This window comes from Melanotaenia boesemani, chromosome 9 (genome assembly GCF_017639745.1).
Source record: "Melanotaenia boesemani isolate fMelBoe1 chromosome 9, fMelBoe1.pri, whole genome shotgun sequence".
NCBI classification, from domain to species: domain Eukaryota; kingdom Metazoa; phylum Chordata; class Actinopteri; order Atheriniformes; family Melanotaeniidae; genus Melanotaenia; species Melanotaenia boesemani.
In genome coordinates this window covers 14034651-14058501 of record NC_055690.1, presented here as the reverse complement: position 1 = coordinate 14058501, position 23851 = coordinate 14034651, and the positions used below count along the sequence as shown (strand labels likewise).

At 39.2% G+C, this 23851-nt stretch overlaps 2 protein-coding genes across 4 annotated transcripts; both read right to left on the bottom strand.

Annotated features, from left to right (window-relative positions):
• Positions 1-8056: 8056 nt before the first annotated feature.
• On the bottom strand, positions 8057-11077 carry LOC121645507 (post-GPI attachment to proteins factor 2-like). 2 transcript variants are annotated; one of them, XM_041994000.1, is made up of 6 exons: positions 10265-11077; positions 9983-10156; positions 9187-9436; positions 8713-8819; positions 8526-8634; positions 8057-8247 (listed from the first exon to the last, which is right to left on the bottom strand). In XM_041994000.1, the coding sequence occupies exons 2-6, from the start codon at positions 10148-10150 to the stop codon at positions 8117-8119; spliced, it is 765 nt and encodes a 254-aa protein (XP_041849934.1). In that variant the 5' UTR covers positions 10151-10156; positions 10265-11077; the 3' UTR covers positions 8057-8116. The 2 variants fall into 2 exon arrangements, with proteins under 2 accessions (XP_041849934.1, XP_041849933.1); XM_041993999.1 differs by having other exon boundaries at positions 9983-11077.
• A 9906-nt stretch (positions 11078-20983) lies between these two features.
• On the bottom strand, positions 20984-23686 carry LOC121646684 (post-GPI attachment to proteins factor 2-like). 2 transcript variants are annotated; one of them, XM_041995823.1, is made up of 6 exons: positions 23192-23684; positions 22910-23083; positions 22114-22363; positions 21640-21746; positions 21453-21561; positions 20984-21174 (listed from the first exon to the last, which is right to left on the bottom strand). In XM_041995823.1, the coding sequence occupies exons 2-6, from the start codon at positions 23075-23077 to the stop codon at positions 21044-21046; spliced, it is 765 nt and encodes a 254-aa protein (XP_041851757.1). In that variant the 5' UTR covers positions 23078-23083; positions 23192-23684; the 3' UTR covers positions 20984-21043. The 2 variants fall into 2 exon arrangements, with proteins under 2 accessions (XP_041851757.1, XP_041851756.1); XM_041995822.1 differs by having other exon boundaries at positions 22910-23686.
• Positions 23687-23851: the final 165 nt, after the last annotated feature.

Here is a 23851-nt window from a genome sequence, read left to right as displayed (position 1 = left end):
TCTCCTGTGGCCCCCTCCACATTTTCTGGTATACTGGTCTGTTTCCTGGTATCTCCGCCATGCTGTCTACACTGTGCTGGGAGACATGGTAAAACTTCATAACACAGTGCACACTGATGTGCAATCCTGGATGAGCTGCGCTACCAGAGTGACTTCTGTAGGTTGACGACAACGCCTTATGTTACCTCTAGTGGTGAGGGCACTGGCAACATGCAAATGTGACCAAAAATCAACTAGAAAGGATGAAGACAGAGAAATAGTCTGTGGCCACCACCTGCAAGACCATTCCTTTATAGGGGCTGTCTTGCTAATTGTCTCTCATTTCCACTTGTTGTCTGCTCCATTTATTTGAATATGGGTAAAATAGTTTAGAAATCAGTGTTACTTCCTCACTGGACAGACTGATATCCCAGAAATGTGACTGACTTGATTATGTGGTCCTTTTTTATTTTTTGAGCAGTATATTTTCAAGGCAGAGAGTTTTGATTTCTTTTAGTCTCATGCTTTGTAGTCTTATGTCTACTTCATTTCTCATTTAGTATTTTAATTTTATTTAGTATTTTATATAATATATAGTTCTAAGAGATTTCATATATTTTCCTTTATTTGATCTAAAAAACATTTTGCATTTAAATAAAATATTTTATTCAAATTTTTAGTGGATGCCAAAGCCAAAACAAATGAGCTGACTGGACATAATCTAAGGGATTGTATTATTCACATTTTCATTGAGCATAGATCTTGAGTTCACTCCTAGGTACTCCTGATACAGCATCTGCCTGTAAAAAGCCCACCAGTGCTGTGTCATCAGCATACTTAAAAAACGCTGCACTGGAAAGGATGCTTGACATTCATTTGTATATAAGGTGTAAAGGACAGGTGACCACATACACTCTTGATGTACTCCTGTATTTGTGTTCCTCAAAGATGAGGGACATGTGTTGAATCTGTCCTGCTGTCTACGGTCAGTTAAAAAACCAGTCAACCATCAAATACTTCTCCACACTCTCAGAGCTTGGCATCTCAGGATCTGTCCTCTCGTAGTTTATGTCCAACATCACAGGAAGATCCTTCAAAGTATCTTGGCAAGGGGGAGTGTCCTAAAACACTATACACCTCCTCACTCAGTGCAGTCATTAACAACTCTCTACCACTGCTATGCAGACGACACTCAGCTTTTCCTTTCTTTCCCACCTGACGACACAACCGTCTCAATGTGAATATCAGCATGCCTTGCTGATATCTCCGCATGAATGAAAAAAAGTGTGGTCATGGCCCATAATTGCGTTTTACACCGAGAAATGCATAGTTATATAAAGATCGCTTGGGAAGTGTGACTCCTCTTCCTGGATGAACCACTGTGCAGTCTCGTTAGCTTGCTAACGCTTTTATCTCAGAAGGTCTTAAAATCCTTACTTTACCTCTAAAGACATGTTTAATGTCCTTAACCGCGTGTTTGCAAACACATGCCACTTCAGGTGCAAAGATTATAAGATCCTGACAAATGACAGCAGTCTGGTCCGTGTGCGTGTCTTGGCTGCGTGTCGGACAAGCCCAGGCAAGCTAACTAGCTAACAACTAGATTGACTAGAAAATTCAGAATAACTTCCCACAAAAGAGAAAGATATAAAAACTCAGATCACGTACACTATCGCTTTCGTGTTTTATTAGTCAGTGTATGTCGGCATAGACATTACGAATTTTCCACAGAAGCACATTAGTCATCGCAGACGTTTAGCTAACCACAAACGTAAACGAAGAGCAATCTGTAGTTTTAGCTAAGCTAACAACATGAGACAAAACGAAGTTGTTAAACAAAATACATAAATAAATAAAAGTTACCTGTCATGTATCAGAACCGGTAAATTTATAGTTTCAGCTCTGTGTCAACATTGCAGCAGATATGTAGTCCCGCGGAGTTGAAGCACAGCGAACTCTCCCTCCTATACGAGGTGTCGGTCTTCCATCGACCGAGACTAAACCAAAAAAGCCGCAGCGACTTTGTCTTGCTCTACAAAATAGTCACAGATGGTTACGGTCAAATGCCGCCCCCTAGCGGATGGAGTGCATAACATCGAATAACATCGAAAACTGAAGTGAGGCATCTAGTGGAAATATAAAGCCATTGCAGTGTTCAGCAAGTCAAAATTAAATTTTTAAAACTTTCAAGGCCAAATGATCAAGACAAGCAAATGATTTTTTTTCCAAGACATTTTAAAACACATCATTACTACAAACACAGGTGTATAGCAAATTATATTAGTGATTAATTTAAATTACAGTCACATACTGTGTGATTCCTGACCTTTCCTTCAATGACAAGTCACATATGTCAGTTCTTTAATAATAAAACTACTTAATTTACAATTATATCAATGGAATTTTGAGAATAAATATATTCTGCTTGTACTTATTAAAAACTATCTTGAATGACATCATAAATTATTTAAATAAGTTATTCATGATGTCTTGGCCTACTGCACAGTTGTCAGAATATAGAGGAGGTTTTGGTTTATTGGTCAACCAAACACTGAATGAATGTGAGCAAGACAAAGTTTTAAAGGTGGTATATGTGTGTGTGTGTGTGTGTGTGTGTGTGTGCAACTATGCAAGCTTTTTTAATTAAGAGTGAGATACTTTTTGTTGGTGATTGCCTTTTTCTTGCATCATCAGAGTAGGGTATTTGGTTGGTTGATCCAAAGATGCTTCAGGACAAGAAAAAATGTAGATGTTGTCCAAGCTGTGCACATTTAGTCTTCTTGAAATGGTGTTACCACACAGTTGTGCATAATTACTACTTCATAATAAGAATTTAAATAAATAAATTATTAATTAATTAATTAAAATGTGACTGTATATCAGACACAGTTGTGAACATGTTGATCATGACATTTGAGAAAATCCCAAACTTTACCTTTATAAACCTACCTTTCACAAAAAAAATTAATCAATTTTTCTCTAACATTATGTCAGCAGCATGATTAGTCATTTTTGTGTGTTGACAGGCTTTAACTCCTTAAATTACAATATTTCCTTTAACTACAGCTGTTCAACAACATGGAAATTAGGCCGTACACCCTATGTTCATAATGAGAATCAACATTTGAAAACTGTTGTATAGATTTCAACTGAAAAAATGTTTAAAACTAGTTGTTTTATACAAAATACAAATAAGCAGGACTGATGACATCTGCTTTCAACAGCAACCTGAATACTCAACTGTATTACAGTTTTCGATGGTGAGTAGTGTAAAAAAAAAAAAAAAAAAAAAAAAACAGCCAGTGTTTTTGAGCCTGGTCTGTTATCTATGTCTTATGGTTAGAAATGTTGAAATATGAGGTAATTACTCCCCAACTGAGGCATAAAGCTTTCTCTCCACCTTCTATGTTTGAAAATTAAGCCAAACATACTTGAAAAACTGTCACTAGTTTTGCCACATACACAAAGTGTTAACTCACTTTTACTCTACAATGTACAAAAGTTAAAATTTCCCATCACAAAACATACAGTACTAACACAAAGGCATCCATGAATGAAACACTGAGGCAAAACTGTGCTTTCAGTGAGCACATGTATGTACAGTAGTAGCGGTTTAAAAGTTCCCATCCAAGCTGAAAGCCAGCCGAATACCTGCCGGCTTCCAGCCCAGTTCCATTCCAGTTCCAGCCAGCTGCCTTCCAACTTCCAGCCGCCAGAGAGGCCCCCTCCTTCTCCTGGGAGTGTCGATGTTTTAATCAAACTCCACCCATTCCTTGTAATATAGGGTAGACCCAGAAGATGGCGCTTCTCTCACAGACTTCTCATCGCCCGTAGTCTGTCAGATTTTATCTGAATTTACACTGACCGGCAGAGGCGCCACTCAAAGCACCTCTGATGGCCAGTCACAATTCATAAAAATGCATAAAACTTAATACATAATCATCGTTTGACGTGGAATGTGAAATTGTAACATGCTTGTGCGCTGCCAATTGTTTTATTCAGAAATGAATGCTAGTAGGTTAATAAAACCTTTCAAATACTGGATCACAGCCCCTAGCTCTATTCTCAATAGGATGTATTTATCATACTGATTAATCTTTTAATATTAGCATTATTAACATAGACAAATCAGATTTGGATCAAGCAACACAGAATCTGTTTGAGGTAGCTAGGAAGGGTTATTTTATTCTCATATTATTTATTTCACCTCCATAAGAAGACAGGGCGACAGATAAAAGCCCCACGCAGGATCGGAGATAATTTCTTCCACTTCAATGTGTCTAATCGCGGGGGGACATCCAACACTCGCTGTGCTGCGACTTCCTGCTCGCCGGGAATCCCGATTACGTCACCCCTCCATGTGGGCTATTCCCCGACACGCTCTGATTACCATTCCAAAAGGTACTGTATGCAGCCCCCAACTTGAACATGCGCCTTCTTCAACATTCACACTTGCTCCAGAAAATTACCATCTCTTAGGCTCCTCCACCACCACTTTGACTGTGGATTGATACGTAAATGAGCCGCAATGAGGCAGCTGAACAAGTGACCCAGTTTTGTGATTGTTGCACATTGGGTAAGAGTGGTCAAACGAGTCCAGTTTGTGTTGTCATGCTACCAGAAATTCAGTAGGCTAGTCGGTCCTAATGCAGTGAATTTCCATGTTAATGTTGCCAAATTCAATAGCATAGCAAGAGATGAAAAAAGAAACAACGATATTTCTTCAACATGTTAACCAAAATATTTACCTCTTAAAGCATAAACCAAGTATTTACAACAAGCAGTGTGCTTTTTAACGTTAACGTGTGCCATAGCCTACTGCACCGCTGTTCCTCCTTCCAAGTCTTCTTTTTTATTATATTGTTGTTTTATCATCTGAATATACTACAACAACACAGAGAAAATATATGAAAGTTTATTTTACGCTGGTATTTGCGCAGCAGAGTTTTCTGCCGCCGGATTTGTAGTCCAGGAACGGAGAACACAGCTGCTGCCAGGAAAGGTGGATTACATTTTGTTAAAGCACAGCAATCTCCGAGTAGCCTATTATAAATCTCAGTGGCAAAATAAAACACACTGGTCTGGTTTAGTCTTCACTCTGAAATGGTTCAGTCAGAGGAATATAAAGCTGTTTTAAAAATGTTGAACAAGCTTAAAATAAACATTCATAGGCTATCTATGTGTTTTAGATTAACACAATGATAAAACAACAATAGGCTATAATAATGGAAAAGAAGCGGTGCAGCATGGCAATGATGCGTTAATGGCTCGGGTCGCGGGTTAAACATCAGTCTGGTTCGGATTTAAATGGAATAAATACATTGGTGACGAGTCGGGTTCGGGAGTCATTCTAACGGGTTAGAGCAGGTATGCGTAGCAAAACGGAACCGTGCAGGACTCTGCTCTAAGCAGTTCGGACTTGGTTGACCTGGAACCATTTGACAATAAAATCTGGAGCCATCCTGCAACGCGCTCGCTTAGGCGTCCAGTTAAACCGTGTTTATTCAACCAGTCCCTACTTCATTGCATTCATTCTTTCCTCATAGCCTACGTGCACATTTTTTTCAAGATTGTTTATGTCAGTTTTGTTTTGGAAAATGAAAAAGGAGTCTTTGCGCAGAACTTATAACATTATTCTAATCTTGCCACTTGCCTATTTTATTATTGTGTATTTTTGTAATAACATGTAAAATCACTGCATAGGAACCAACTAGTCTACTGAATTTTGTGTGACAACACTAACAGAACTGTTTTGACAATGCAACAATTACAAAACTGCGGCTCATTTACTTATCAATCCATAGTCAAAGTGGTGGTGGAGGAGCCTTGGAGATGGTAATTTTATGGAGCAAGTGCGAATGTTGAGGAATTTAGCCTTTGTTCAAGTTGTGGGCTGCATATATGCAGCCCACAACTTGGTATAACTTTCAGAATGATAATAAAAACAACAAGACACACCAAACCAGGAGCTAAGACCACGAAGTTCAGCATCATGCTTATCTATCTTTGGCGTTTTTACACCAACATTTTTATACACTGGATAATGATAATAATTATCGATTAAAGTCACGGATAAAACTGCTGTTGTTAAAACACACCCATCTCTTACAAAATCTAAAATGTAAAACAAAAAAAACAACAAACAAAAAATCTGGATCACTGTAGAAATATCTTTATTCATTGCTGATCATCTGGCCATTGAAGCGTTTTTATTTGGAATTGGGAACAAATATTTTCCACCCTGTTATATTCTGTTCCACTCTGTTATGTTCCATTCCACCCTGTTAGTAAGGTGTTTTTTAAATTTTTTTTTTTTACTAAAAACATTGAGGACTGTGAACCTTGTTGCACCATATTAGGAAGTGAGGAACATTAAATTGATTTTGCTTTTCTGTTCCCAGGTCAAAAGGAATGTAATTATCTCTCATTTGAAATACTTGATTATGCTTTCCTTCTTGCCTTTGTGGAAACAGAAACGTGATAATCTCTCACTTGAAAGCAAGCTGGGCGTACAATAGTGTGATGACGATGAAAACTCACATGACCAATGCTCAATAAAGGGTACATGAAAATGTGAGAAATGGTCAAAAGCACATATACCGTTTGTGGTGAGTGAAACTATACAGCACAGTCCCTAGCTCTTTTCAAGCACACTCCTCCCCCCAAGGAGTATGCTTGAACAGCTAACGGCAGGTAATGGCTGTGTTTACAAATGTAAAGGTGCTAATTGTTGGCCATTGAATTGTTAATTTCAAACCGGGCAGCCTTTTGGTTGTACTCTGGGCATGGTAGAGGGATAAGAAATCTCTGGGTTTTCCAGTGTTAAACACTGGAAGCGTCGCCAGCGGTCTTTTGATGACCGCCAGTCACGCTACCATGCTTATAGTGTATTAAAAACTAAACGGCTGAACCTGGTATTTTAGGACTTTTATTAGATAGTTGTTGTCTATAGTTTTACCTGCTTACTTGTTTGGAAAAGTAAACACATCAATATTTACGAGCAGTTTAGCACGTCTAAACTTCCACAGAGCCGCTCAGGGAGACTCTTTCTCAGCCAAACTGTCGTATATCACGGCTATGGAGTTGTAATAAATGGCCGCCCTACTCTGCTTCTGATTGGCTGTAAGATCACAAACCCTGTGTGATGATAGGCTGCTGGTTCCTGTCATTCCTACCAGCCTTTGCGCATGTGCCTGCTTCAGACAGCGGGCAGGCAGCTGTCCCACCGCTGAGACACAGTTGTATGACGTTTTATCACGTTTTATCACTAGATCGCTATGAATAAAATCCAGGGACACTTCATTTCACAGTATAAACCATTTATTTACTTATCTACTTAGGATAATAGCACTTTGAGGCCTAATTCAGAATATAGGTTGGGCTGGGTCCGGACTTTTGTGATCCCTGCTTTACACATTATCAGTATTATGTTATTTTTACCTGCCGATATTACGTTATGATTTTGTCAATATTCAGTTATGCAGCAGCTGTATCAACCCCCACTGTGAATAACTTACGTTGCAGTCAAATGACCGCTGGCAGCGCTCCTCGGGATGTTTAGAAAGCTCGCTGCTAGTGACATTCACCACTTAGCCGACTTGAGGAGGTTGTGCTTTGCCTCATAACACCATTAGCTACACATGTCGGCTTTTTTGATACATTTATTTGACGCCATTTTCAAATCAAATCATTTTTTAAATGTTGGCAAAAATGCAACAAATGAGCGACACAGCTCATTATAAACTGTTTAGAGAGCAGCAAGATCAAATCACTGCTCCTCCCCGTGGACAAAAGAGGGATTGCAGCTGTTTTTTTACTTGGGCTGCTTAGGGGCAGAGCCTCGCTGACGACGTCATTGCGGGGGATTACATTACCCCCACAGACCTGTGAAGGATCAGCCAAGGATCAGTCAAGGACCAGTCAAGGACCAGTCAAGAACCAGTCAAGGACCCATCATGGAAACAGGGGAACTTTTAAACCGCTACTACTGTATAACTTGACAGTAATCAACATTCTCCAAGTTCACAGCTATCATCACGGAAATATGGAAAACGGCAGCACTTTGCCTAAAGAGCGGTATCATCACTGTTGTCTTCAAGTGGTTTAGCAGTTGCACATTTAGCCCATGAGTTTCTCATTAGAAGTCTTTATCCTCAGAGGATGAAATGACAACAATCTCCCGACTCTTGAAGTCCCACACAGCTGTCAAATGGAAAGCCATGTTGGACAAGACCACCAGATACTCAAAGAGGGCAAAAAATGTATAACCTGTCAACAGAAGAAATTTGTGCTTTGGTTAGCATTTTGTGGCTTTACTTTTGCATTCACACAGCTAAATAGAGGTCTAATTCATTTTACCACATGTCATAAAACTATTCTGTAAGATAAAATAAATGGTGCTCAAGGCACAAAGTCAACCTTCTATATCTGTTTGGGACCATCCGTGTCCCTTCATTTCTTAATTTGTAAGTCTGTAAGTGTTTTGCATTACATGGAGCTCTCATCCCAGCTCACCTGTCTTAAAGAAGAATGTTTGTAATACTTACTTCCTGGCTCACAGTACATGTTGTGTTTCCAGTAAAAGAATCCAGCAAATGCACAGCAGCAAATATTGAGTAGTAGAAACCGCACTTTCCAGTGATGGGACTTGACATCCTTTAAGCAAAAACAATAATATAGAACTAGGTTTATGGTAAGAAAAAGTTAGGTTTGTAGTATTTCTTGAAGTCTTACCTCAGGGCTTAATGAATACTTTTTAACAGACTTCCACAGACGGCAAGTTATCGTCATGTAGATGAGGGAACTCACAATGAACAGGACAAAACCTTCTTTATGCACAACTGAGGGGTAAAAATATACAAAAGTGAGAAGGTAAATTTGATGAGTAAAGAGAGGGTTTTGTAATCATTAAAGGTAATGTTTTCATCAATACACCAGTTTTCTACCACATTATCACAGAATTACATCTATGACCAATTTGATTTCTTTTGCAAAACATTAACAGTAGATTTTAAATTAGAAATGAGGTCATATCTGCTGCAATTAAACATATCTCATGTTCTATGTATCTAAAACCAGACGATTTAAAAAATTAAGAGCTAAAGACTTCAGATAAATACATACAAATCACAGTACAAATATTTCAAAACGTAAAATGATATAAAGAGAGGCCTCTCTAAAGCTCGAAATCAAATCTGGATCACTCACAGTATGTCTCACTTGATGATACATATGTAAGGAGTAAGAGGCCAAGGTTCTCAAAAATAGAAAAGGCGAAGTTCAAACAGCTGAGTAGGCTCTCTGGGAACCTGACTGCAAAGCGTGTCTTGTAAAATTTCAAGTAGGTAAAGGCCACCAGGAGCCTTGGTGCTGAGTGCAGTCCGATGCAGAACCGCCATATGTAGCACTCAGGACTCAGGCTTATTGAGGCACTGATAGATGGCAGGTAGTTTGGAACCTGAAGACACACAGCAAGTAGACAGTTTTAGTTTCAAATAAATACAACCACCAAGAAATTATATCTCTACATGGCAAACAATTTACCATTTAAAGTTGTAGTAGAAAACCAAGACACCTTATATATGATATGCATGATCCTGATTTTGTTTAACTGAATAATTAATGGGAAGGGGCATCTTCAAAGAATAGCAGCATGGAGTTCAGTTAGTGAGGTCATTCATTCTGTTGAACAGGTGTGAATCAGATGGCCATCATTGTGTCTAATTTTCAACATTTAATTTGTTTACAGTGATTTTTTTTTCTTTGCAAATGACTGCATTTTGTTTTCTATCTGCATTGTACACAGCACCCCAACTTCTTTTAAAATCAGGGCTGTCTGTGACTCTGAAGACAACATTTTAAATCTGAAACAGGAGCAGGAGATGAGAACAAAAGGGTGGAAAAACATTTCTTTCACAATAGAGAAGGAGCCTGCCAAGGAGGCAGAATTTACTGATAAAAAAGAAAACTATGGTTGACTATGTTGGGGGAACATGGCTGTTACCTGGCAATGTGTTCCAGTAGCATCCTCAAAATGAAAAACAAAGGATATGAAGACACAAGCGACCAGTCCGAGCAAAGGCAGGCACACAGTACCCACAACACAGGTACTGAATGAGACCCTGATGTTCAGAGGCCTCTCATGCCCCAAAATATTTGAGCCTTGAAGCATTTTTTCCTGCAATGTAGGCATGTCTGGATGTTAACATTCAGTATTTGTCTTTAATCTTCTTAGATATATTTATTTATGCATGCAGTAAAAATGTGCACTCTGAAATCAACCTACCTCCACTCAGTTTACTACCACTCAATAACCGTTAACAACACGTATAAGCTCGGCAAATCCATCTTACATTAACATCTTTAACGAGGAGCTGTGTGATGGACCTGAATATCCCAGATCCCCTCAAGGCGGTGAAAAGAAACGAGGGTTCACTCGGCCATCTTAAATTCTTCCTACATTTTCACAGCGATGCTTTAGGTGTGTGCTCCCTGCACATGACAACCGACCTCCGGGTTAACATCCTCCTCTTGCGTTAGAAAGCAGAAGTAAAAACGGAGTGGGTGGAGCGCATCAGTATCCGGAAGACAAGGTCTAAAAGCTAGATACGTTTAGATCGCGTGACCTGTCAAAATAATGCACGCATCACATGGAAAAAAAAAATGTCACATTATGTGCGGAGAGAGTGCGCGAGCACAGTTTAGTAGCTGGGTGCTGTCCGTGGTGCTGAACAGAAGCAAATAACGGATCGATTTTTCTGTTTTCACCTTTCTCATATCTCATTACATGCACCCCTCTGTGCTCTATATGTGGGTTTTGGCACGCGAGAGTATGCGCGCGTGAGGTTATCATGTGATAACTGACTAAGTTGCTCAGTCAATCCGCCGTCCCACCTCCGTTTTGTTGCAGAGGCGTTTAGGCTTTTGCAGGACGAGGTATCTGTCGCTGGATTCAGTCTCCTCTGTTGTTATTTCTTCTTGTATACATTCGGTTGAGAACAGAGCCGCTCAAATGCTCCTTGGATCCAAATAATTTGCTTCAGCAAAATGAAACCATGGAGAATCCAAACTTTATTTCGCTTTTTTCTATCCGTCTCTATCGTGCCGAGTAAGTTGCTACTCCTTTTTATTTTATTTTTATATACATTATTGGTTTGGTATGCCGGTTTTCACAGTCACGTGTGTGCTGTCTTGCCATATTAAAGAGCAAATTACGTTTAGGATAAAACAAAAATCTCACCCCATCACCCTGAATTGAAACTACATGTTTATACATTTTGACTGAAACTTCATCTTTTGACTTCAGTTCATTTTTTATCGTTTTTAATGTAATTATTCTAACGTTTATTAAATTGCACATTTATTCTTGGTTTCCACTCCACTGCCACGCAAGCTGTTGCCCAGAATCCGCAAACTTGTGGCCAGTTGTTAAGGGATTTTGCTCTCATCATAATCCCGTATTTTTTATCCCGCTCAGAGGCTTTATTCAAACAGCGATGCAGGGTTAACATCTGGACCAAATCCTTTGTTGGGACCAGAAATGAAATTATGTATGTGTTTATTTAAATAAAAAAGAAAAGACGGAAAAATAAAACTGTTAATAAACCCATACGTGATTATAAAAGTCCCACAAACTATTTTCTAAGAACTTATATTTGTTAAGCATTCTGCTGAAATATGTGGATTTTATGAAGTAGGGAAAAATCACAACTATGGCAACATCTATTTCATGTAAGAGCTGGCTTTTAACATAGCCTAAGCTTTTTTTCTTACGACAAATAATATTAATAAAATACAACACATATAACACTGTTGCTACAAATAATAATACAACCAATATTATTTAGCAATATGGCCCCAGACTTATTTATCTAATCTATTTATTTTAAATTTCCACCATAAATTTGAACTTGGATTGAGATCCTATGTCAATGTGTTGATAAGTCTCTCCTGAAAAGTTATGATACTATTTACTCCAGATGTCAATCACATATCATTAATGTTTTGGGAAATGTGTTCATTTTCTTTAAAATATCATTTGGATCAGCAACAAACAAAAACTCTGCAACTCTCTGGCCTCAATGTAGATTTGTGGTCATCATCATCATCACCCTCCATGTTTTCTACACTGCTCAAAACAATAAAGTAAACATATAAACAGCACATAGACTTGACAAATAAACTATTCCAGAAAATCTTTATTCATTGCATAGTGGAATGTATTGAGAACAAATTAACATAAGAATGATTATGAAATAAAAAAATTGAAAGTGGAAAGATCAGATCATAGCCCACCCCAACCTCTGTAAAAATTAACTTCAGTAGTGTGTGTGGCAATTGGACTCAGGTCTGGTGAATGGACAGGCCAGTTCATAGCATCATTACCTTCTTTATGCTGGAACTACTGACACACTCCATCCACATGAGGCCAAGCATTGTCCTTCATCACAAGGAACCCAGGTCCCACTGCAACAGCATATGGTCTGACAAGGAGTCTACGGATCTCATCCCAGTATCTATTGACAGTCAGGGTACCCCTGGCTGGCACATGGAGGTCTGTGCAGCCCTCCAAGGATATGCTTCCCCAGATCATCACTGACCACTACCAAACTGGTCATGCTGGAGGATGTCGCAAGCAGCAGAATGTTCTATACTTATATCCAGGCTCTTTCATGCCTGTCACATGTTCTCAGTGTAAACCTGCTCTCATCTCATCTCATCTCATCTCATCTCATCTCATCTCATCTCATCTCATAGGATGCCATTGGTGAATCTGCCAATCTTTATGTTCTCTGGCAAATGCCAGCCAGGCTGCAAGGTGTTGGATTATGAGCATGTCTTGTGGACGTCAGTCCCTCATACCACCCTCATGGAGTCTGTTTCTCAGAATGCTCCTCTTGTTCTAATTGCACAAAGGTGCAGATAACTGTCCTGCTGCTGGGTTGTTGTTCTCCTGTGGCCCCCTCCACATTTTCTGGTATACTGGTCTGTTTCCTGGTATCTCCGCCATGCTGTCTACACTGTGCTGGGAGACATGGTAAAACTTCATAACACAGTGCACACTGATGTGCAATCCTGGATGAGCTGCGCTACCAGAGTGACTTCTGTAGGTTGACGACAACGCCTTATGTTACCTCTAGTGGTGAGGGCACTGGCAACATGCAAATGTGACCAAAAATCAACTAGAAAGGATGAAGACAGAGAAATAGTCTGTGGCCACCACCTGCAAGACCATTCCTTTATAGGGGCTGTCTTGCTAATTGTCTCTCATTTCCACTTGTTGTCTGCTCCATTTATTTGAATATGGGTAAAATAGTTTAGAAATCAGTGTTACTTCCTCACTGGACAGACTGATATCCCAGAAATGTGACTGACTTGATTATGTGGTCCTTTTTTATTTTTTGAGCAGTATATTTTCAAGGCAGAGAGTTTTGATTTCTTTTAGTCTCATGCTTTGTAGTCTTATGTCTACTTCATTTCTCATTTAGTATTTTAATTTTATTTAGTATTTTATATAATATATAGTTCTAAGAGATTTCATATATTTTCCTTTATTTGATCTAAAAAACATTTTGCATTTAAATAAAATATTTTATTCAAATTTTTAGTGGATGCCAAAGCCAAAACAAATGAGCTGACTGGACATAATCTAAGGGATTGTATTATTCACATTTTCATTGAGCATAGATCTTGAGTTCACTCCTAGGTACTCCTGATACAGCATCTGCCTGTAAAAAGCCCACCAGTGCTGTGTCATCAGCATACTTAAAAAACGCTGCACTGGAAAGGATGCTTGACATTCATTTGTATATAAGGTGTAAAGGACAGGTGACCACATACACTCTTGATGTACTCCTGTATTTGTGTTCCTCAAAGATGAGGGACATGTGTTGAATCTGTCCTGCTGTCTACGGTCAGTTAAAAAACCAGTCAACCATCAAATACTTCTCCACACTCTCAGAGCTTGGCATCTCAGGATCTGTCCTCTCGTAGTTTATGTCCAACATCACAGGAAGATCCTTCAAAGTATCTTGGCAAGGGGGAGTGTCCTAAAACACTATACACCTCCTCACTCAGTGCAGTCATTAACAACTCTCTACCACTGCTATGCAGACGACACTCAGCTTTTCCTTTCTTTCCCACCTGACGACACAACCGTCTCAATGTGAATATCAGCATGCCTTGCTGATATCTCCGCATGAATGAAAAAAAGTGTGGTCATGGCCCATAATTGCGTTTTACACCGAGAAATGCATAGTTATATAAAGATCGCTTGGGAAGTGTGACTCCTCTTCCTGGATGAACCACTGTGCAGTCTCGTTAGCTTGCTAACGCTTTTATCTCAGAAGGTCTTAAAATCCTTACTTTACCTCTAAAGACATGTTTAATGTCCTTAACCGCGTGTTTGCAAACACATGCCACTTCAGGTGCAAAGATTATAAGATCCTGACAAATGACAGCAGTCTGGTCCGTGTGCGTGTCTTGGCTGCGTGTCGGACAAGCCCAGGCAAGCTAACTAGCTAACAACTAGATTGACTAGAAAATTCAGAATAACTTCCCACAAAAGAGAAAGATATAAAAACTCAGATCACGTACACTATCGCTTTCGTGTTTTATTAGTCAGTGTATGTCGGCATAGACATTACGAATTTTCCACAGAAGCACATTAGTCATCGCAGACGTTTAGCTAACCACAAACGTAAACGAAGAGCAATCTGTAGTTTTAGCTAAGCTAACAACATGAGACAAAACGAAGTTGTTAAACAAAATACATAAATAAATAAAAGTTACCTGTCATGTATCAGAACCGGTAAATTTATAGTTTCAGCTCTGTGTCAACATTGCAGCAGATATGTAGTCCCGCGGAGTTGAAGCACAGCGAACTCTCCCTCCTATACGAGGTGTCGGTCTTCCATCGACCGAGACTAAACCAAAAAAGCCGCAGCGACTTTGTCTTGCTCTACAAAATAGTCACAGATGGTTACGGTCAAATGCCGCCCCCTAGCGGATGGAGTGCATAACATCGAATAACATCGAAAACTGAAGTGAGGCATCTAGTGGAAATATAAAGCCATTGCAGTGTTCAGCAAGTCAAAATTAAATTTTTAAAACTTTCAAGGCCAAATGATCAAGACAAGCAAATGATTTTTTTTCCAAGACATTTTAAAACACATCATTACTACAAACACAGGTGTATAGCAAATTATATTAGTGATTAATTTAAATTACAGTCACATACTGTGTGATTCCTGACCTTTCCTTCAATGACAAGTCACATATGTCAGTTCTTTAATAATAAAACTACTTAATTTACAATTATATCAATGGAATTTTGAGAATAAATATATTCTGCTTGTACTTATTAAAAACTATCTTGAATGACATCATAAATTATTTAAATAAGTTATTCATGATGTCTTGGCCTACTGCACAGTTGTCAGAATATAGAGGAGGTTTTGGTTTATTGGTCAACCAAACACTGAATGAATGTGAGCAAGACAAAGTTTTAAAGGTGGTATATGTGTGTGTGTGTGTGTGTGTGTGTGTGCAACTATGCAAGCTTTTTTAATTAAGAGTGAGATACTTTTTGTTGGTGATTGCCTTTTTCTTGCATCATCAGAGTAGGGTATTTGGTTGGTTGATCCAAAGATGCTTCAGGACAAGAAAAAATGTAGATGTTGTCCAAGCTGTGCACATTTAGTCTTCTTGAAATGGTGTTACCACACAGTTGTGCATAATTACTACTTCATAATAAGAATTTAAATAAATAAATTATTAATTAATTAATTAAAATGTGACTGTATATCAGACACAGTTGTGAACATGTTGATCATGACATTTGAGAAAATCCCAAACTTTACCTTTATAAACCTACCTTTCACAAAAAAAATTAATCAATTTTTCTCTAACATTATGTCAGCAGCATGATTAGTCATTTTTGTGTGTTGACAGGCTTTAACTCCTTAAATTACAATATTTCCTTTAACTACAGCTGTTCAACAACATGGAAATTAGGCCGTACACCCTATGTTCATAATGAGAATCAACATTTGAAAACTGTTGTATAGATTTCAACTGAAAAAATGTTTAAAACTAGTTGTTTTATACAAAATACAAATAAGCAGGACTGATGACATCTGCTTTCAACAGCAACCTGAATACTCAACTGTATTACAGTTTTCGATGGTGAGTAGTGTAAAAAAAAAAAAAAAAAAAAAAAAAAAGCCAGTGTTTTTGAGCCTGGTCTGTTATCTATGTCTTATGGTTAGAAATGTTGAAATATGAGGTAATTACTCCCCAACTGAGGCATAAAGCTTTCTCTCCACCTTCTATGTTTGAAAATTAAGCCAAACATACTTGAAAAAACTGTCACTAGTTTTGCCACATACACAAAGTGTTAACTCACTTTTACTCTACAATGTACAAAAGTTAAAATTTCCCATCACAAAACATACAGTACTAACACAAAGGCATCCATGAATGAAACACTGAGGCAAAACTGTGCTTTCAGTGAGCACATGTATGTACAGTAGTAGCGGTTTAAAAGTTCCCATCCAAGCTGAAAGCCAGCCGAATACCTGCCGGCTTCCAGCCCAGTTCCATTCCAGTTCCAGCCAGCTGCCTTCCAACTTCCAGCCGCCAGAGAGGCCCCCTCCTTCTCCTGGGAGTGTCGATGTTTTAATCAAACTCCACCCATTCCTTGTAATATAGGGTAGACCCAGAAGATGGCGCTTCTCTCACAGACTTCTCATCGCCCGTAGTCTGTCAGATTTTATCTGAATTTACACTGACCGGCAGAGGCGCCACTCAAAGCACCTCTGATGGCCAGTCACAATTCATAAAAATGCATAAAACTTAATACATAATCATCGTTTGACGTGGAATGTGAAATTGTAACATGCTTGTGCGCTGCCAATTGTTTTATTCAGAAATGAATGCTAGTAGGTTAATAAAACCTTTCAAATACTGGATCACAGCCCCTAGCTCTATTCTCAATAGGATGTATTTATCATACTGATTAATCTTTTAATATTAGCATTATTAACATAGACAAATCAGATTTGGATCAAGCAACACAGAATCTGTTTGAGGTAGCTAGGAAGGGTTATTTTATTCTCATATTATTTATTTCACCTCCATAAGAAGACAGGGCGACAGATAAAAGCCCCACGCAGGATCGGAGATAATTTCTTCCACTTCAATGTGTCTAATCGCGGGGGGACATCCAACACTCGCTGTGCTGCGACTTCCTGCTCGCCGGGAATCCCGATTACGTCACCCCTCCATGTGGGCTATTCCCCGACACGCTCTGATTACCATTCCAAAAGGTACTGTATGCAGCCCCCAACTTGAACATGCGCCTTCTTCAACATTCACACTTGCTCCAGAAAATTACCATCTCTTAGGCTCCTCCACCACCACTTTGACTGTGGATTGATACGTAAATGAGCCGCAATGAGGCAGCTGAACAAGTGACCCAGTTTTGTGATTGTTGCACATTGGGTAAGAGTGGTCAAACGAGTCCAGTTTGTGTTGTCATGCTACCAGAAATTCAGTAGGCTAGTCGGTCCTAATGCAGTGAATTTCCATGTTAATGTTGCCAAATTCAATAGCATAGCAAGAGATGAAAAAAGAAACAACGATATTTCTTCAACATGTTAACCAAAATATTTACCTCTTAAAGCATAAACCAAGTATTTACAACAAGCAGTGTGCTTTTTAACGTTAACGTGTGCCATAGCCTACTGCACCGCTGTTCCTCCTTCCAAGTCTTCTTTTTTATTATATTGTTGTTTTATCATCTGAATATACTACAACAACACAGAGAAAATATATGAAAGTTTATTTTACGCTGGTATTTGCGCAGCAGAGTTTTCTGCCGCCGGATTTGTAGTCCAGGAACGGAGAACACAGCTGCTGCCAGGAAAGGTGGATTACATTTTGTTAAAGCACAGCAATCTCCGAGTAGCCTATTATAAATCTCAGTGGCAAAATAAAACACACTGGTCTGGTTTAGTCTTCACTCTGAAATGGTTCAGTCAGAGGAATATAAAGCTGTTTTAAAAATGTTGAACAAGCTTAAAATAAACATTCATAGGCTATCTATGTGTTTTAGATTAACACAATGATAAAACAACAATAGGCTATAATAATGGAAAAGAAGCGGTGCAGCATGGCAATGATGCGTTAATGGCTCGGGTCGCGGGTTAAACATCAGTCTGGTTCGGATTTAAATGGAATAAATACATTGGTGACGAGTCGGGTTCGGGAGTCATTCTAACGGGTTAGAGCAGGTATGCGTAGCAAAACGGAACCGTGCAGGACTCTGCTCTAAGCAGTTCGGACTTGGTTGACCTGGAACCATTTGACAATAAAATCTGGAGCCATCCTGCAACGCGCTCGCTTAGGCGTCCAGTTAAACCGTGTTTATTCAACCAGTCCCTACTTCATTGCATTCATTCTTTCCTCATAGCCTACGTGCACATTTTTTTCAAGATTGTTTATGTCAGTTTTGTTTTGGAAAATGAAAAAGGAGTCTTTGCGCAGAACTTATAACATTATTCTAATCTTGCCACTTGCCTATTTTATTATTGTGTATTTTTGTAATAACATGTAAATTCACTGCATAGGAACCAACTAGTCTACTGAATTTTGTGTGACAACACTAACAGAACTGTTTTGACAATGCAACAATTACAAAACTGCGGCTCATTTACTTATCAATCCATAGTCAAAGTGGTGGTGGAGGAGCCTTGGAGATGGTAATTTTATGGAGCAAGTGCGAATGTTGAGGAATTTAGCCTTTGTTCAAGTTGTGGGCTGCATATATGCAGCCCACAACTTGGTATACCTTTCAGAATGATAATAAACACAACAAGACACACCAAACCAGGAGCTAAGACCACGAAGTTCAGCATCATGCTTATCTATCTTTGGCGTTTTTACACCAACATTTTTATACACTGGATAATGATAATAATTATCGATTAAAGTCACGGATAAAACTGCTGTTGTTAAAACACACCCATCTCTTACAAAATCTAAAATGTAAAACAAAAAAAACAACAAACAAAAAATCTGGATCACTGTAGAAATATCTTTATTCATTGCTGATCATCTGGCCATTGAAGCGTTTTTATTTGGAATTGGGAACAAATATTTTCCACCCTGTTATATTCTGTTCCACTCTGTTATGTTCCATTCCACCCTGTTAGTAAGGTGTTTTTTAAATTTTTTTTTTTTTACTAAAAACATTGAGGACTGTGAACCTTGTTGCACCATATTAGGAAGTGAGGAACATTAAATTGATTTTGCTTTTCTGTTCCCAGGTCAAAAGGAATGTAATTATCTCTCATTTGAAATACTTGATTATGCTTTCCTTCTTGCCTTTGTGGAAACAGAAACGTGATAATCTCTCACTTGAAAGCAAGCTGGGCGTACAATAGTGTGATGACGATGAAAACTCACATGACCAATGCTCAATAAAGGGTACATGAAAATGTGAGAAATGGTCAAAAGCACATATACCGTTTGTGGTGAGTGAAACTATACAGCACAGTCCCTAGCTCTTTTCAAGCACACTCCTCCCCCCAAGGAGTATGCTTGAACAGCTAACGGCAGGTAATGGCTGTGTTTACAAATGTAAAGGTGCTAATTGTTGGCCATTGAATTGTTAATTTCAAACCGGGCAGCCTTTTGGTTGTACTCTGGGCATGGTAGAGGGATAAGAAATCTCTGGGTTTTCCAGTGTTAAACACTGGAAGCGTCGCCAGCGGTCTTTTGATGACCGCCAGTCACGCTACCATGCTTATAGTGTATTAAAAACTAAACGGCTGAACCTGGTATTTTAGGACTTTTATTAGATAGTTGTTGTCTATAGTTTTACCTGCTTACTTGTTTGGAAAAGTAAACACATCAATATTTACGAGCAGTTTAGCACGTCTAAACTTCCACAGAGCCGCTCAGGGAGACTCTTTCTCAGCCAAACTGTCGTATATCACGGCTATGGAGTTGTAATAAATGGCCGCCCTACTCTGCTTCTGATTGGCTGTAAGATCACAAACCCTGTGTGATGATAGGCTGCTGGTTCCTGTCATTCCTACCAGCCTTTGCGCATGTGCCTGCTTCAGACAGCGGGCAGGCAGCTGTCCCACCGCTGAGACACAGTTGTATGACGTTTTATCACGTTTTATCACTAGATCGCTATGAATAAAATCCAGGGACACTTCATTTCACAGTATAAACCATTTATTTACTTATCTACTTAGGATAATAGCACTTTGAGGCCTAATTCAGAATATAGGTTGGGCTGGGTCCGGACTTTTGTGATCCCTGCTTTACACATTATCAGTATTATGTTATTTTTACCTGCCGATATTACGTTATGATTTTGTCAATATTCAGTTATGCAGCAGCTGTATCAACCCCCACTGTGAATAACTTACGTTGCAGTCAAATGACCGCTGGCAGCGCTCCTCGGGATGTTTAGAAAGCTCGCTGCTAGTGACATTCACCACTTAGCCGACTTGAGGAGGTTGTGCTTTGCCTCATAACACCATTAGCTACACATGTCGGCTTTTTTGATACATTTATTTGACGCCATTTTCAAATCAAATCATTTTTTAAATGTTGGCAAAAATGCAACAAATGAGCGACACAGCTCATTATAAACTGTTTAGAGAGCAGCAAGATCAAATCACTGCTCCTCCCCGTGGACAAAAGAGGGATTGCAGCTGTTTTTTTACTTGGGCTGCTTAGGGGCAGAGCCTCGCTGACGACGTCATTGCGGGGGATTACATTACCCCCACAGACCTGTGAAGGATCAGCCAAGGATCAGTCAAGGACCAGTCAAGGACCAGTCAAGAACCAGTCAAGGACCCATCATGGAAACAGGGGAACTTTTAAACCGCTACTACTGTATAACTTGACAGTAATCAACATTCTCCAAGTTCACAGCTATCATCACGGAAATATGGAAAACGGCAGCACTTTGCCTAAAGAGCGGTATCATCACTGTTGTCTTCAAGTGGTTTAGCAGTTGCACATTTAGCCCATGAGTTTCTCATTAGAAGTCTTTATCCTCAGAGGATGAAATGACAACAATCTCCCGACTCTTGAAGTCCCACACAGCTGTCAAATGGAAAGCCATGTTGGACAAGACCACCAGATACTCAAAGAGGGCAAAAAATGTATAACCTGTCAACAGAAGAAATTTGTGCTTTGGTTAGCATTTTGTGGCTTTACTTTTGCATTCACACAGCTAAATAGAGGTCTAATTCATTTTACCACATGTCATAAAACTATTCTGTAAGATAAAATAAATGGTGCTCAAGGCACAAAGTCAACCTTCTATATCTGTTTGGGACCATCCGTGTCCCTTCATTTCTTAATTTGTAAGTCTGTAAGTGTTTTGCATTACATGGAGCTCTCATCCCAGCTCACCTGTCTTAAAGAAGAATGTTTGTAATACTTACTTCCTGGCTCACAGTACATGTTGTGTTTCCAGTAAAAGAATCCAGCAAATGCACAGCAGCAAATATTGAGTAGTAGAAACCGCACTTTCCAGTGATGGGACTTGACATCCTTTAAGCAAAAACAATAATATAGAACTAGGTTTATGGTAAGAAAAAGTTAGGTTTGTAGTATTTCTTGAAGTCTTACCTCAGGGCTTAATGAATACTTTTTAACAGACTTCCACAGACGGCAAGTTATCGTCATGTAGATGAGGGAACTCACAATGAACAGGACAAAACCTTCTTTATGCACAACTGAGGGGTAAAAATATACAAAAGTGAGAAGGTAAATTTGATGAGTAAAGAGAGGGTTTTGTAATCATTAAAGGTAATGTTTTCATCAATACACCAGTTTTCTACCACATTATCACAGAATTACATCTATGACCAATTTGATTTCTTTTGCAAAACATTAACAGTAGATTTTAAATTAGAAATGAGGTCATATCTGCTGCAATTAAACATATCTCATGTTCTATGTATCTAAAACCAGACGATTTAAAAAATTAAGAGCTAAAGACTTCAGATAAATACATACAAATCACAGTACAAATATTTCAAAACGTAAAATGATATAAAGAGAGGCCTCTCTAAAGCTCGAAATCAAATCTGGATCACTCACAGTATGTCTCACTTGATGATACATATGTAAGGAGTAAGAGGCCAAGGTTCTCAAAAATAGAAAAGGCGAAGTTCAAACAGCTGAGTAGGCTCTCTGGGAACCTGACTGCAAAGCGTGTCTTGTAAAATTTCAAGTAGGTAAAGGCCACCAGGAGCCTTGGTGCTGAGTGCAGTCCGATGCAGAACCGCCATATGTAGCACTCAGGACTCAGGCTTATTGAGGCACTGATAGATGGCAGGTAGTTTGGAACCTGAAGACACACAGCAAGTAGACAGTTTTAGTTTCAAATAAATACAACCACCAAGAAATTATATCTCTACATGGCAAACAATTTACCATTTAAAGTTGTAGTAGAAAACCAAGACACCTTATATATGATATGCATGATCCTGATTTTGTTTAACTGAATAATTAATGGGAAGGGGCATCTTCAAAGAATAGCAGCATGGAGTTCAGTTAGTGAGGTCATTCATTCTGTTGAACAGGTGTGAATCAGATGGCCATCATTGTGTCTAATTTTCAACATTTAATTTGTTTACAGTGATTTTTTTTTCTTTGCAAATGACTGCATTTTGTTTTCTATCTGCATTGTACACAGCACCCCAACTTCTTTTAAAATCAGGGCTGTCTGTGACTCTGAAGACAACATTTTAAATCTGAAACAGGAGCAGGAGATGAGAACAAAAGGGTGGAAAAACATTTCTTTCACAATAGAGAAGGAGCCTGCCAAGGAGGCAGAATTTACTGATAAAAAAGAAAACTATGGTTGACTATGTTGGGGGAACATGGCTGTTACCTGGCAATGTGTTCCAGTAGCATCCTCAAAATGAAAAACAAAGGATATGAAGACACAAGCGACCAGTCCGAGCAAAGGCAGGCACACAGTACCCACAACACAGGTACTGAATGAGACCCTGATGTTCAGAGGCCTCTCATGCCCCAAAATATTTGAGCCTTGAAGCATTTTTTCCTGCAATGTAGGCATGTCTGGATGTTAACATTCAGTATTTGTCTTTAATCTTCTTAGATATATTTATTTATGCATGCAGTAAAAATGTGCACTCTGAAATCAACCTACCTCCACTCAGTTTACTACCACTCAATAACCGTTAACAACACGTATAAGCTCGGCAAATCCATCTTACATTAACATCTTTAACGAGGAGCTGTGTGATGGACCTGAATATCCCAGATCCCCTCAAGGCGGTGAAAAGAAACGAGGGTTCACTCGGCCATCTTAAATTCTTCCTACATTTTCACAGCGATGCTTTAGGTGTGTGCTCCCTGCACATGACAACCGACCTCCGGGTTAACATCCTCCTCTTGCGTTAGAAAGCAGAAGTAAAAACGGAGTGGGTGGAGCGCATCAGTATCCGGAAGACAAGGTCTAAAAGCTAGATACGTTTAGATCGCGTGACCTGTCAAAATAATGCACGCATCACATGGAAAAAAAAAATGTCACATTATGTGCGGAGAGAGTGCGCGAGCACAGTTTAGTAGCTGGGTGCTGTCCGTGGTGCTGAACAGAAGCAAATAACGGATCGATTTTTCTGTTTTCACCTTTCTCATATCTCATTACATGCACCCCTCTGTGCTCTATATGTGGGTTTTGGCACGCGAGAGTATGCGCGCGTGAGGTTATCATGTGATAACTGACTAAGTTGCTCAGTCAATCCGCCGTCCCACCTCCGTTTTGTTGCAGAGGCGTTTAGGCTTTTGCAGGACGAGGTATCTGTCG